This window comes from Haplochromis burtoni, unplaced genomic scaffold (genome assembly GCF_018398535.1).
Source record: "Haplochromis burtoni strain Fernald_Lab_line unplaced genomic scaffold, NCSU_Asbu1 Contig_126, whole genome shotgun sequence".
In the NCBI taxonomy this organism is placed as follows: Eukaryota; Metazoa; Chordata; class Actinopteri; order Cichliformes; family Cichlidae; genus Haplochromis; species Haplochromis burtoni.
Window position 1 is genome coordinate 523732 of NW_024582487.1, and position 14425 is coordinate 538156.

At 42.1% G+C, this 14425-nt stretch overlaps 2 protein-coding genes across 2 annotated transcripts; one reads left to right on the forward strand and one right to left on the reverse strand.

The window, feature by feature from the left end:
* Positions 1–1311: 1311 nt before the first annotated feature.
* LOC106633343 (protein CEBPZOS) lies at positions 1312–3297 on the forward strand. The gene is made up of 4 exons (XM_014336009.2): positions 1312–1468; positions 2041–2158; positions 2248–2292; positions 2900–3297. Exons 2-4 carry the CDS (start codon positions 2041–2043, stop codon positions 2980–2982), a joined length of 246 nt encoding a protein of 81 aa, XP_014191495.1. The 5' UTR covers positions 1312–1468; the 3' UTR covers positions 2983–3297.
* Positions 3298–3965: 668 nt separating this feature from the next.
* Positions 3966–13897, reverse strand: cebpz (CCAAT enhancer binding protein zeta). Its single transcript, XM_005929876.3, has 17 exons — positions 13651–13897; positions 11513–13005; positions 11194–11428; positions 10933–11086; positions 10495–10583; positions 10346–10399; positions 10153–10255; positions 9536–9595; positions 9365–9431; positions 9168–9274; positions 8496–8556; positions 7966–8165; positions 7680–7715; positions 6833–6931; positions 6642–6703; positions 6452–6533; positions 3966–5966 (listed from the first exon to the last, which is right to left on the reverse strand). Exons 1-17 carry the CDS (start codon positions 13834–13836, stop codon positions 5803–5805), a joined length of 3252 nt encoding a protein of 1083 aa, XP_005929938.1. The 5' UTR covers positions 13837–13897; the 3' UTR covers positions 3966–5802.
* Between the last annotated feature and the right edge of the window lie 528 nt (positions 13898–14425).

Consider the following 14425-nt stretch of genomic DNA (forward strand, 5'->3'; position numbering starts at 1 on the left):
AGTAACAAAGGTCACCATCAGTAACACACTACAACGGCAGGGAATCAAATCCCGCAGTGCCAGACGTGTTCCGCTGCTGAAGCCAGTGCATGTCCAGGCCCGTCTGAAGTTTGCCAGAGAGCACATGGATGATACAGCAGAGGATTGGGAGAATGTCATGTGGTCAGATGAAACCAAAGTAGAACTTTTTGGTATAAACTCAACTCGTCGTGTTTGGAGGAAGAAGAATACTGAGTTGCATCCCAAGAACACCATACCTACTGTGAAGCATGGGGGTGGAAACATCATGCTATGGGGCTGTTTTTCTGCCAAGGGGACAGGACGACTGATCCGTGTTAAGGACAGAATGAATGGGGCCATGTATCGTGAGATTTTGAGCCAAAACCTCCTTCCATCAGTGAGAACTTTGAAGATGAAACGAGGCTGGGTCTTCCAACATGACAATGATCCAAAACACACCGCCCGGGCAACAAAGGAGTGGCTCCGTAAGAAGCATTTGAAAGTCCTGGAGTGGCCTAGCCAGTCTCCAGACCTCAACCCCATAGAAAATCTGTGGCGGGAGTTGAAAGTCCATGTGTTGCTCGGCGACAGCCCCAAAACATCACTGCTCTCGAGAAGATCTGCATGGAGGAATGGGCCAAAATACCAGCTACTGTGTGTGCAAACCTGGTAAAGACCTATAGTAAACGTTTGACCTCTGTTATTGCCAACAAAGGTTATGTTACAAAGTATTGAGTTGTATTTTTGTTATTGACCAAATACTTATTTTCCACCCTGATTTACGAATAAATTCTTTACAAATCCTACCATGTGGATTCATGGATTTTTTTTTTCACATTCTGTCTCTCACAGTTGAAGTGTACCTCTGGTGCAAATTACTGACCTCTGTCATCATTTTAGGTGGGGGAACTTGCACAATCGGTGGCTGACTAAATACTTTTTTGCCCCACTGTATGTGTTGTGATATCTAGTTTGTCGATAAATAAATAAATACAATAAAATAGTCAAGAAAAATTATTATAAATTATTATAGCAAGGAGCTGTTACGTGATTGTTCTTTACTAGTGATTATATTGATTTGATGAAAAAAAATTAATAGAAAATAATTTAATAATTAGTCTTAATTCATTTATCAAATTACTATTTTATTGAATAAAAAAGAGAATTATCAACTGTAAAGGAGCCTCTTTTAGCCGTGTTATCACTAAAAGTTGCTGCCTTTATATTTACGGTAGTGTAAACAGCGGTTTTAATGGTTTTAATGAGGTAAGGACGCCAAAAAAAAGTCGATATGTCCCTACCGAGCTTCCGTACACGGAAGCAGTGTGTTAGTAGTTTGCTGTGGTTGTTACAAGGGCAGAAGATTTGTTTTTCCAAGCAGTTTACTCTACTGATATAATTTATAGTGCTCTGATTTAGATTTAAAGCAGTTATTCATTTATCTCAAGTACCACAAATCTAATATAAGGTAAGTTCAGACGTAACAAAGGCGTTAAATAAAACGCCTTCAGTTCAAAACGAAGAAATAAGCGACCGTTTGCTAACATATTGATGTTTCCTGAGTGCCCGGCTTGTTGTGTCATGCTGTCATTAAACAAACGCGTTAAGGTTGAAAATCCAACTCGGATTTTTATTTTGGAAGAGTGGCAGACTATTTTCAAAATAAAGTTACAGCCTTTTTCTTCTGTCTGAATTTAATATAAAATATTGACGATCTGTTGTTTTTGTTATAGGTTTTAAATGTACAAAATTACATATAATCACAATAAAATAAGGTATTCTCATTCTAATCTAAAATATGTGCAGACATTATTTTAACTTTCACTAAAGAGCGAGGTCTGCTGTCTGTTATCTGTACTAGAGGTGCAGAGCTGAGTACCTCTGTGTAGCAGTGAAATAAAAATATTCTATCAGGAAAGTTAGATGCAGTGTAATGAATTAATGTGACCTTCATAATGGAGGCAAAATGAAAGAAGAGAACACGCTGTCTATCCCTGTCTTTGTAAATAAAGTTGTTTGTATTTGTTGGTCTCCCCTCAGATGTCTCCGAAACCTCTGGAGCCGCTGGCTAAGAAGCTCATGAAGGGCGTGATTGCTCTGGAGCTGCTGGGCGTCCTCGGGGCTTACGGTCTGTTTCACACAATGGACACCAGTCGAGGTATGAAATTATGATGTTAAATGGATCTGAAATAGGTCTGGCTTTATATCATCCTAAATTTCATGTTTTATATCATGCACCACCTGCAGATTTCAGGAACACTATGAACAGGAGGTTCCCATCCATCCTAGAAGGTAAGAAGAATCTCCAGGTTCAAACTGGGGCTTAGCAGAAGGCGTTTTTCAACTTTAACATGGACACTGGCTTCTTTCATAATAATAATTACTGTTTATATAGTGTGGTCCAGATTTAAAATCATTACTAAATTAGAAAATCAGAAACACACCTGCACAACGTATGAAAATAAAAATGTCAGAGCACAGATAACGTTGAAATGTACATACAACAGATGAAAATGAGGTCATATTTAAATCAATTAAAACCCAAGTTGGTGAAATAAATCAATTCATATGAAAATAAAAATAATTAGTGCAATTTCAGCAGAACAACAAAGTTTTATTGAAGTTCATCTGAAGATACCAACATAGCACCAAATAAAGACAATATACATTAAATCAAGTAATGTGTAAAAGTATATTAGGTACACATTTACTGCAGAACAACCTGATTTTTTTTGAGCCATAAATTAAACAACACGTTTATAAACCTTCCTTCTGCTTTATGTGAACATCATATCATAATTTCTGTAAGTTAATCAGCTGCACAGCTCTGCTGCCAGTCTCTCAACCCACAAATTTCCAACACAACAAAATTAATTTTGTGACGTCCGCTTCCTCCCAGTTTACTACAAGTCCAACGAGTGGGCGGGGATCTACGGCATCCGAGAGAGAGACCAGGAGGCCTGGTCAGCCAAACAGGATTGAAGGTGTCCATCGACGTCATCGTCATTATCACGTGCAGCGCCTTGGCATCTGAGTCTCCCGGCTGCTTCAGCACTGCACATTAGGAAAAAAGACATCACTTCCTGTAAAGACTCATCAAACCTCATTCATTTATACAGGAATTGTCTTTTCTCTGTGGAGAAGTTATTAAATGTGGCTGGTATCCAGCCCAGTCAAGGATATCCTGCCTTTGTTGTTATTTTTAAACACACATACTTTGTATATATTTGCTGCTGTATGAAGCAGCCAAACCCAAAAACCTCTTTTTGTCTCACACTTGGTACCCAAGTACAATCTCAAGTGGGGGTGATGATATGGTAAATGGACTGGTTCTTATGTAGCACTTTTCTACTCTATATGAGCAGTCAAAGCGCTTTATACAACTAATTCATTCACCCAATCACACAACCACTTTTTCTAACTGTTAAGTGCTTACTGTCTAACATTCATACACATTCACACTCCGATGGATGCATCGGAGAGCAACATGGCGTTAGTATCTTGCCTAAGGATATTTGGCATGCAGCCTGGGATCGAACCACCAACCTTCCAGTAGATGACCTGCTCTACCACCTGAGCTATAGCCACCCCCTTCCCCCTGACCTGACATCCTGGTTCCCTCTTGCGAGAGCATTTGTAGACACCCTGGTTGGGAGTCAAACCACTCACCTGAACTTCCAAAGGCGAGTGGTGTTACCACTATGCTATTGATCGATCAATCAATATACATATATATGTAGAGGTGTGTGTATATGTATTCATGAACTTTCTTGATGTCCCTGTTACTCCCGCTTTTTCTTTGCTGACCTTTAGCATTGCATTCTTTCACTTCCTATTACTTTAGTTTGATATAATAGCTGTAAACTAACAACAGCCACAAGGTGTTATAGCTGTTGTACAAAATCAGTTAGTTTTTCTTTTTGTCTGTTGATAACATTAATTATATCATTACTGCTGTAAACTAATTTACAGCAATTTGTAAACTAATTTAAAATGACCACATTTATTGAGCAAGTGTACCTAATAATCTCCCATCAGTTCAGGTACAAAATACTTTCTAGATTAATCATTTGGTCTATTAAAAGTTAAGAATTTGTGAAACAGCGACAGAGAAAATCAGAAAAATAGTATTGCTTGATATTAAATTACATTTAAAATGGTTCAATGTTAACTGCTATATTTGATCATTTTATCCATTCATCCATCTTCTTTTGCTTATTCAGGTTGCGGGCAGGAGCCGGAGCCTATCCCAGTTGATACTTTAATGGTTAATACCACACCAACAAAAAACCTGAACCAATTTTAATTTGTAAATGTAAAACAACACAACCTTGAAACGGTGCAGACCGTTCTACAAATGGCACATTATGATCAGTATGTTCAACTTGATCCGAACGACAGAAACAATCATTGAACCTGTAAACACACTGAACAGGATCATGAAACACTTAAATGTTTGTCTCACACAAACACACACACACAGGTTGTATGTGAATTGATTTGTTAGATACAAGGAAATCTGCTGCTTAGGTGTCAAACAGGCTCATCCCATGTCAGCTCAGATTTGCCTGAAAGAAAATGCTGACTTCTTAAAAGGAACGAATCATGAGATTTCTCAAAAATAACCAGCCTCCTGGTAGACACACCTGCGGTCTCAATTTGAAGTTCTTGAGGTTGTGCTTGAATTATCGCACTCATAAACTTCAGCCTCTCACAGCTGAGGATGAAGGTCGGGATGTTTTTACACATCACTCTGAAATCCTTTTTTTGAGGGAGCACTTTAAAATTCCAATATCTAGAAAACTCCCAGAGCTTCAAATGTGTTAGAGTAAATATGAATGTGGAGCGTCAGCAGTGCAGCTCCAGTTAACGTAAAACGGGCGTTTGAAGTCCCTAAAATATTTAAATGTGTGATCTACGACAGCGGATTTGGAGACTTGTAGAAACCACAGTAGATTTTATTTAGAGCTTCTCACATACAAGACACGGGATATTCTTGAAAACAGTCCGAAGGTGAAAAACAAACCAAGAAAACGGCACAGCGGCACACACCCTCTCATTGGCCAGAGAAATTTGGGCCATGAGGCTGGAACTAAAAACAAAGCAATATTTCCCTTCTCTACATAATTATGAGTTATATGTGAGAGAACAGCGTAACAAATTTTGGATCTAATAAATTTATTTGGACTTTGTATATTGCGTCATACCTGGAAATATCACAGTGAACTTTTCCCCCAACATTTAAGCTTTAACGAGTGTAACGATTCACTTTTAGACTGTTTTAAGACAATTCTGTGTAAACAACATTGTGTGAGAAGCAAAAGTTTCTACAGGCTGTAGACATCTAAATATTTCAGCAACTTCAAGCATCCTTCATTCGTTCAGAGTCCATTTTCACAGAGGCACAGGACCAGATATTTACCTTAAACACAAATGTTCCCTCAAAAACATCATGAAACAGCCCTGCTTTCATCCCGTGAAGTACTCATTTATGCATTTTAAAACCAAAGTTTATTTTAAACATGATGGACTGAGATGGAATGATCCAGATGAGATTTGCAGCAAAATGTTCAGCACAACAAAGTCTTTGATTTTACAAAAAAATAAAACAAGCTAAATGTGGCTCCTCTTCACCAGCCCCCAGATTGAATCTGTAAACACCGTTTTATGTCCGCGTCCTCCCAGTTTACGATGAGACCGCTGAGTGTCCGGAATCCACAGCGTCCGGGAGACAGACGAGGAAGGCGTGGTCACCGAAGGTGTCCCTTAGCTTTAGGCCAACATCTTCAGCATCCTCGTCATCTACTTCCTCTTCTTCTTGCTCCCAAACGTCCCGCTTCCCGTCCTGGCTTGGCCGAACCCCATCTTCTTCTTGTTGAACGTGGTCTTCTTCCTGCGCAGCGTCTTGGCGTCACGGCCGTGGATCCAGTCGTCGCGCTGAGCTTCCCACTTCAGCTGCTTCAGACCTGCACACAGGAAAGGTTAGAAAAGAAAACACATTTGGTTTATCTGTGCAGCGCAGCTGAGTGGGACTGACAGCACTTTCACTGTGTGGAGAAGTTATGAAACGTGAGACGAGAGACACCGGCCTTCATCTCGTCTGTTTGTTTTTAACCCTGTTATAACCTGAAACAGCCTCAGCATCCTTCAGCTCTCACATGTCAGTCTGAATGTAATCATTCTTAGTTTCAAGGTCCATTAAATGACATCACTGTAATAACAGAGATGGCTGTTGGGTCAATATAAGGAATAAAACTAACTTACTAATGAACATTTTAGTTATACAGAACATTTCAGGTGCTGTAATTATAATAGAAACCATAACGATGACCTAGAGGTCATATTTTTAAAAGGCATCGCAGCACAAAATCCTATCCTCAGCCTTCAGGTGGCCACTGGGCTTGTTCCTGCAGTAGTATGAGCTGTTCAAGGTGAAGCTCTGTGATCTCACCTGCTTTGTCTCTATTGGCCATGGCGTTCAGCCCGATGTTGTCAAACTTGGAGCCGGCATTCTCGTCCAGCAGGCAGCCAAACTGGCAAAAAAAAGAATAACAATAATGATGTTATAAGACCTTTGAAATACTTATGATTCCATAATCCTGTTGTGCTTGTTTCCATGAATTCTCTGAAGTCAAACTGACCTCTTCAGCAGAAGCAAACATGGCTGCATCTTTCTTTTCCTTCTTCTTCTTCTGTTTGGAACCTGAAACATTGAACAGTGATCAATAAAATAACCTCCGGAGTTGCTGACTGAGTTTTCTATACGCAGCCAAAACAAACTGACACATTAAATTATGTTAATAATTCTTTGAGCTACAGATCCAGCATCAACCTAAAGATCCGGAGAAGTCGAGGTCCTCGGAGGATTTTCTCTTTCCCTTCTTGGTCTGTGGGGTGATGTCTGGAGCTTCCATCTCATCGTCTTCTGAATCTATACAGTGGAAAAGGTTTTTCCCAGTTTCAATATTACATTTGAAAATAATTATTTTCTCTCGTATCTTCTGTTCCAGTGATGGACGTTCATATTCAACACGGCCCACGTGCACAGCTAATCCTTTCAGCTTCAGACTGCTCTAAACATTTTCCTCCTCTTGGATCTTTATGATGTCACAAAGAGCAAATATTCTGAATATGGCCATCACAGGAATAAACGCCCCACCGACAAGTCTTCTGTGAGGGGCAGCCAATGAGGAGGAGCTATAACTGCTCATTTCAGACAGAGCATGGACTCAGTATAAGATAGGGAAGGATTATTCTGAAATGTGAATCATGCAAAGCTGCTCTACAAGAGTCCAAGAATGAAAATAAGGAGCTGAAAATAAGCAGAATAATTCCACATTAGCAGAAGGATAAATTCCAGCCATCTTTCATAATTTAGCATAGAACCCCAAATTTTGCATTCATTTATTAAATATTTTTAAGTTAACTGTAAGATATTATATTTTAATTAGGTGCTGCTTTCACAGATGAGTTGACTGAATTTATTAATCTGTATTTTTATAATGATTAAACTTCACTAGTTCCAGAACCTTAAATGTAAATGTTTAGTGGTTTTCTTTGAATTATGGGGTGCTCGTCTAAAATAGGCTTACAGATTATTGGCTCAGATATCCCATGATGCACTGTGTTCCCTCTTCAGTATGTAAAAAACAGTGGTTAGGATTTCTAAAGGTACTGACCTCCAAATGCAGCATCTTCATCCTCCAGCTCAGGAACTGAAAGAAGAGGAGAAGGATCAGGTTTCTGTAAGAGCTCAGGTCGATTCTGTCCTTTAACTCATAACAGCGTGGACTGGAATATATGAACATCAATATAATCTGAAGTCAAATAATGACAAAAAAGACATTTATACAGGCAGAAAAAAAAAGGTATTGGTGTATTAATTTAAAAACAGAGAATATTGAACTGGCACTCAAAACAAAGCTGGATTAAAATAAGTTTTCGTACTTTGTCATATTTTTTTACCTTCACCATCATCATCACCCTCTTTGACTCCATCAGGGTCCATGAACATCCCTCCTTCTTCCTCCAGTTCGTCTCCGAAGTCTTCCTCGTCCATGCTGCCCAGAGACACCTCCTCATCGTCCAGGTCGTCCATGTCCGAGTTGTCCACGTCCGACTCCGAGTCGTCTCCTGATTTCTTATCTTTTTTACTCTTTACATTACTGACAGAAAAACAAAAAACGTTGTGAGGAAGAGGATGGTTCAGTCAGTGTGTAAAAGTCTTTAAAGTCTTTATTTGTTTTTTTCAAACAAAACCAAAATCGTGTTCGAGTCTCACAGCCAATCAGATTATTCTGTTTTTAAGACTAAATAAATACCAACATAATGCTCTTCCTAGTATTTCCTGTATTTGCTTTCTCATGTGTAGCAACAGTAATACAGAAATAAATAAAACAATAATACTGTAAACAGAAGGAAAATAAATTTAAGAATGACAAAGTAAATCAATAAATGAATGGAAATAAAACCCAAGAGTAAACCTGAAAACTCACCCTGCAAAGTCCAGATTATCACTGCCGAGGTCGGTAAAGTACGAATCGCCTTCAAAGGTGTCTGCCAAAAAACAAACAAACAGTTACTCAGCCAGAGAACTTTAAGTTATACTACAAGCAAAGGAGGAAGAACAGGAGGAGCACAGCCAGCCTCCGGTGGGCTGCTTGTCCTTTAGCGGGAACCCTGTCACAGCCCAGAGCCGAGCATTCCCCCGCGAACACCAGAACCGGCAGGTCGACCACTAACGGCCTGGTCTCTGAGTGTCAACCTGAGAGCAGGTTGACACTGAGCACACGTGCCAAATGTTTAACTGTTGAAGGACAGCAGCAAACAGCACCTCAGACTGGCCAGGACTTCACCGATTCCTCATCAGGAAGATCCTCCCACCATCAGGATCACGCCCAGGTGTTATCAGGCACGTGTGGGCCAAACTCACAGTGAGCCAAACTACACTCAGACTGGATCAGCCTGCGATTTAAATTTTTACCTTTTATTTGAAATATAAAAGATTTTAAATGCCGTTCTGTTTACGTCGAAATGTCAGTGTTTTATGTAATGCGTGTTTATAAATTTAACTGTACAAGTGTCTCGACTGAAGCCATTAACCAAGGATCTGTGATGTTTTCATGAGGAGATACTGAGCATTAAATTAGAGATGATGGTTTATTTACCAAGAAGTTTCTCAAACTCATCATCGTCCACATCCTCCAGGCTCTCGTCGTCATCGTCGCCTTGTGGCCGGCGTTGCTGCTTCTCCTGCTGTCGTTTCTTGAAGAAGCTGACGAATGAAACAAAGAAACAAAACTCATTAAACAGAATACAGTCAAAAAACAGTGGAAATATGTCAGGTGACTTTGCTGGGACGCACCGATGGAAGAAGATCTCATCAACAGGAACCTGACTTTCTTCTTTGGACAGAAACTCTGCGCTGTTCACTGACACACACAAATAATTTAAAGGATCCACACTTCATCTGACATCACAGAGCAGGTGAAGGAAAAAAACAAACATAGAAAGTGTGAAATTTGTTCAAAGTTACCTGGTAGCAAGCTGACAGGTAATCTGTGTTTGGGCTTCATCACAGCGGCGTCGGTGTTTTCTAAAGAATAAAAAATATTAAAAAAACGAAAGTTTACACTTAAAATTATTAATATTAGTTCATTAAAACCGTCAATAAACTGTCACAATGTGTGAAGTCAGCGTGATTAAATCTGTTTTGAGCCGAGACAGCAATGAAACCACAGACTAATAATAACAACTCTTCAGGATGTTTTTTATCGTTTTCCATCTTTCTGAGTCTGAATTTTTTTATTTTTCTGTCGTTTTCAGCTTGTAAAGACTTATTTAGATTGTCTTTACTGTCCACTGTCTCTTGTTCCTCTGCAGGTTGCTGCTGTTTTGCAGCTTTGTGCGTTTTTTGTATTTTATTTCATCCTTTTTCATTGTTTTTGTTCCTCTTTTAAGTCCGTTTGTTTTAATCATCCTTTCTTTTTTGAATCTCTTTAAACTATTTCACAAATGTGAACATTTGACACCAGTTTTCGTCATTTTCCCATCTACATGTGATCATTTTGTATCCATCTGTGTTTATGTTGCATCATTTTTGATCCATTTTACAAAATGCATCCAATAGAATTCGGTGCTTGTTTGTCTTACGTTCTGCTTTGAGCTGTTTGGGGTTTCTGAAGACGAATCGATCGAGGAAGCGGATGAGGGTGAAGTCCTGCAGAGGGTCCCCAGAGTACTGGATGAAGTCTCCCTGTGGAAATAAAATCATATCAAACATTAACAGCAAGAATCATGACGACTACAGAGCTCCTGAGCATGTGGAAAGGGGCGGGGCTTTTACCTGCAGAATGGTTTTTGCAAACAGCGACACTGACGGATGGAAGTGCAGAGCGAGCTGCAGAGAACATCAGACATTAGGTTATACACAGCAGCTTGTGAACACGAGCTCTGGTTACGAACTTTGTGTTTATTAGGACAGATTTCTTTTACCTTCTGCAGCTCCCATAAAGTCGAGCGATCTGCACCGCAGAATAACGGGTTTCTGTGCAGCGGGTCGTAGCTCTGAACACTCTTCATTCCTGAAAGAAAACAGGACGGAGAAACAAACATGATGAAGCTCGTCTTCTTATTTACTGTCCTGCTTTATTTTAATCAGCCAGGTGCAACAAACACACAAAATTAGCTGGAATAGAGATTACAACATGATCTAAAAGTTTTTCCTGATTCAGGCAAATAAAAAAAATCTGCAATTAGTTTCATGAAGCTAAAACAAAACAACTAGCTATTAAACAATAGCCTCCCAGGAAGACAGTGGGTGGAAATGGTGGAAAGTACCAGGGGCACTGGCGGTTATGTTAGATTAAACCCATCCTTCAACAACAGTTTTCAAACAGAGAACGTCAGCACTAATCTTTGTGTTTCACAGACCTTCCAGGTTCTGGTGATGTACCCATGATGCTGCAGGTTTGACCTCCTCTGCCTCTGTGTTTGTTTGTTCCTCTAGTTTGTCAGCATCCACGAATCGCTCCTCTTCATCATCATCATCTGCAGCGAGGTCTTTGAACGCCTCCTCTTCCTCATTCTGAATGATGTCATAATTCAAAAGTTTAAAGCAGTTCATCTTTGAGAGCATTTTTGTCCAAAAGGAAAATCTAAAGCATCAGTTTTACACCCTCTGAGATTTCTTACCCCCTCCGCCTCCTGCAGCAGTATCTTCAGGCCCGGTTTGGCCCTCATGACCTCCGACACCAAGAACAGCGCTCCACAGGCGAAGCTGGCGCTCTGCTCGGCGCTGATCTGCAGCAGCCGTTTGACAAAGGCTTTGACCCGCCTCAGCGCCACGTCAGCCTTCATGGATTTGTACAGCAGGTTCAGGAACATGTTCGGGCGGGAGGACGACGACAGCCCGGGGTCCAGCAGCTTCCTGCAACACAGGTGGAGAAAGTAAACACCTGAATGTTGTCTGTTTAGAGCCCACAAACAAGCTGCCAGGCAAGGTTTTCCTTACCTGTACAGAGCCACATAGTACCGGTCCGAGATGCTCTGCTGAGAGTCCATCACCTGGAACAGCAGCATGAGCGCCTGCACGGCTGTGTTGAACTTCACCAGATGAACCACTTTGAAGAGTGTGTCCATCTGCTCTCTCACTTTGTCGTCCCCGGTGCTGGTGTAGGGATACGCCCTGTTCACGCCCGCCAACAGCGCACTCAGCATCTTCGACTCAATGTCCTTCTTTTTGACGCAGGCACGGAAGAAGGAGAAGTAGATGGTGATGAGCTTGGCGGCGAGCCCGTCCTCGTCGTGGCTCAGGATCACCTGGCTGAGGAAGCACACGGCGTAGTACTGCGCCTTCGGGCTGATGTTGGGTCGGAACAGGAGCCGCTCCACCTCGCAGCACACCACCCCCTTCATGTTGGGGTGTTTGTGCAGCAGCGTCTCCAGCAGGTACGATGCCTTTGCCGCCGTCTTGTACTCGGGGTCTCCAAGCTTGTTTACCACTTGGGTGAGCAGCGCCTTCTCTTGTTCTGGACGGCTGCACAGCAGCTCATGGGCAGTGGCTAACGCCTTTGCCTTGGTGGCGGGCACTGTGTCGTGAGCCACCGAGTCCAGCGCCACCACAAACTCAGCCACGTGGTGCTTCAGCTGGTGCTCAAAGTACCAGAGGATGAGGCGGCGGTCGCGGGCGTCGCGGTTGCCGCTGGCCTTCTCCTCAAGCTGGTCGAACGGGTGCTGGGCAAAGGTGCGGAGCTTCCTGTCCCCGGGCAGCAGGTTGGACAGCAGCAGCTCTCGCAGCGTGTCCATTGCCATCAGACCCATCCGCCGACTGCCCTTCTTCTTCACCATGGTGACTAGGTTCTCCACGTGCTCCAGCATGTGCACCGGAGCGTCCTGAATCAGAACCGTCATGGCTGCCATTCTGTCCGCCAGCACGCCAGAGGAGACAACTGTCTTCATCCAGGCCGAGTTGGCGCCTTTCTGCAAGCTCTTCTTGGTCTTGTAGAGGGTCACCTCAGCCTCAAACAGCTGCTGAGCGAGCGTCTTGTACTGCGAGACCAGGGCAGCATCCTGTGGCGCCGACGAGCCCTCTTCTGTGTAATCCAGCTCGAACCACTTACCACCAGGTTTGATCAGCAGCACCTGCCGCGGCTGGAACTCAAACACGGTCTGGCTCTGCTTCGCCTTTTTTGCCGCCGATACCCGCGCCTCTTTTGTCTTCTTCTGCTTCTGATCGACGACGTTGGGCTGAGTGTCAGGTGCCGTCTCCTCTGCTTTCTCCACTTTGACCTTTTTAGCTTTCTTCTCGGCAGCAGCTGTGGCAGCCGTGGCGGCTTCACCCTCAGGCTTGTCCGGAATGGTTTGCTGCGTCGCGTATGCCCGGATGCCCAGCTTGGTGATGAATGACTCCAGCTCGCCCTCCTCCAGATCATCTATCGCTCCTTTCATGCCGCCATCGACGAGCTCGTTGGAGTCTTCGAGGCCGGCGAGGAGGATATAGTCGGCCTAAAGACGTAGAGAAGAACCACAAAGAAAAGATTAAAAATATGTGACAAAGAATTCTGATTAACATTTGTGTATAAATTGTATTTAAATGTTTACTTTATTTGATACGTTTTTATTTATTTATGTAAATAATACCATGGAAGCATGGATCCATCCTGAGTGTATAACAACTGTTCAGCCAGCGGTCTAACGGTGTGGGGATATTTACTTGGCACACTTTGTGTCCCTTAGTACCAACTGAGCATTGTTAAAACACCACAGCCTTCCTGGTTACTTGAACATGACACTGAGTTCACTGTACTCAAATGGCCTCCAAAAGCATCAGAGCTCAATACAACAACAGGAGATCCGCATCATGGATGAGCAGCAGCTGTCTGATACGATCACGTCATTAAGGACCAAAATCTCCTAGGAATGTTTCGAGCGTCTTGTTGAATCTATGAAGAAATAAGGCAGCTCTGAAAGCAAAAGTGGATCCAACCCAGTAACAGCAAAGTGTACCTAATAAACTGTCCGGGGACTGTGCTTTTACGTCACATAAACTTTCGTGTCAGTTCAGAAAACTATAAAAACAAACCGACCTCCACAAGTTAAAACGCTCCCTGACTCTGTGAGTGTTGGCCCTGTTTCACCAGGTAAATTCACCTTAGTTCCTCCGAGCCGTAAAACCTCCTCCAGACTGAGCTCCTCTTCCTCTCTCTCCTCCTCTTTCGTATTCTTCTCTTCACCTTCATCCTCCTCTCCGCCGCTGTTTTTCGCCTCCGGCTCGTTTTCTTCGGCCTCAAATGTCACTTTTTTGGACTTTTTACGTTGCTTGTTTTTCGCTGCCATGCTGTTTGCAGCGTGAGGAAAACTGACCCGGATGTTGAACGAAACGTTTCCGGTGCACGGTTACCAGATCTCATAGTGGGGTGCTATCAGAATTCAACTCAGAATCCATTTATTGTCACTAAACATCAAATGAGAACCAGCTCCCTGGTAGCAGAATTTAGAATAAAGACTAATTTATAAAAATCTTAAAATGTAATTATACAAATGTACAAGGTCATTATGTGTTAGCCAATATTTTTCACATTTGTGAACAATAAGCAGCCCGAATTGACTATTGGGAGGCTGTAATTGACGTAATGTAGTTTTTACACTGGTAACATCAATTAGTTGCATTATTACGGAAGAAACCTTTAAAATGTGACAATTTTCAGGCAAGTTCTGGTCTCCCAGAGAAGCATCCCTTCTAAGTTCGTTTACGGACCTTTATTTGAAATGAACCTCAGATATAAGATATAAAACAGACAGCGTCGGTTTTTATTTTTATATTTTTGTAGTAGGGTTGCCAACTCCCTGAAAAATAAATAAGGGACACCTCGTGGCCAGGGCCGGGCAACCCAGTTGTCTTCACCCTTCCCAGTGTGGTGAATTT

Bases quoted from the DNA above. Each gene is read 5' to 3' on its own strand.
- LOC106633343 (XM_014336009.2), top strand. From the start codon at position 2,041: ATGTCTCCGAAACCTCTGGAGCCGCTGGCTAAGAAGCTCATGAAGGGC. The intron at 2,159-2,247 runs GTATGAAATTAT...CACCACCTGCAG, and splicing joins CACAATGGACACCAGTCGAG to ATTTCAGGAACACTATGAAC. The intron at 2,293-2,899 runs GTAAGAAGAATC...GCTTCCTCCCAG, and splicing joins GTTCCCATCCATCCTAGAAG to TTTACTACAAGTCCAACGAG.
- cebpz (XM_005929876.3), bottom strand. From the start codon at position 13,836: ATGGCAGCGAAAAACAAGCAACGTAAAAAGTCCAAAAAAGTGACATTT. The intron at 7,716-7,965 runs GTAAAAAAATAT...CTCTTCTTTCAG, and splicing joins GGGTGATGATGATGGTGAAG to TTCCTGAGCTGGAGGATGAA. The intron at 6,704-6,832 runs GTTGATGCTGGA...TCAATGTTTCAG, and splicing joins CGACTTCTCCGGATCTTTAG to GTTCCAAACAGAAGAAGAAG.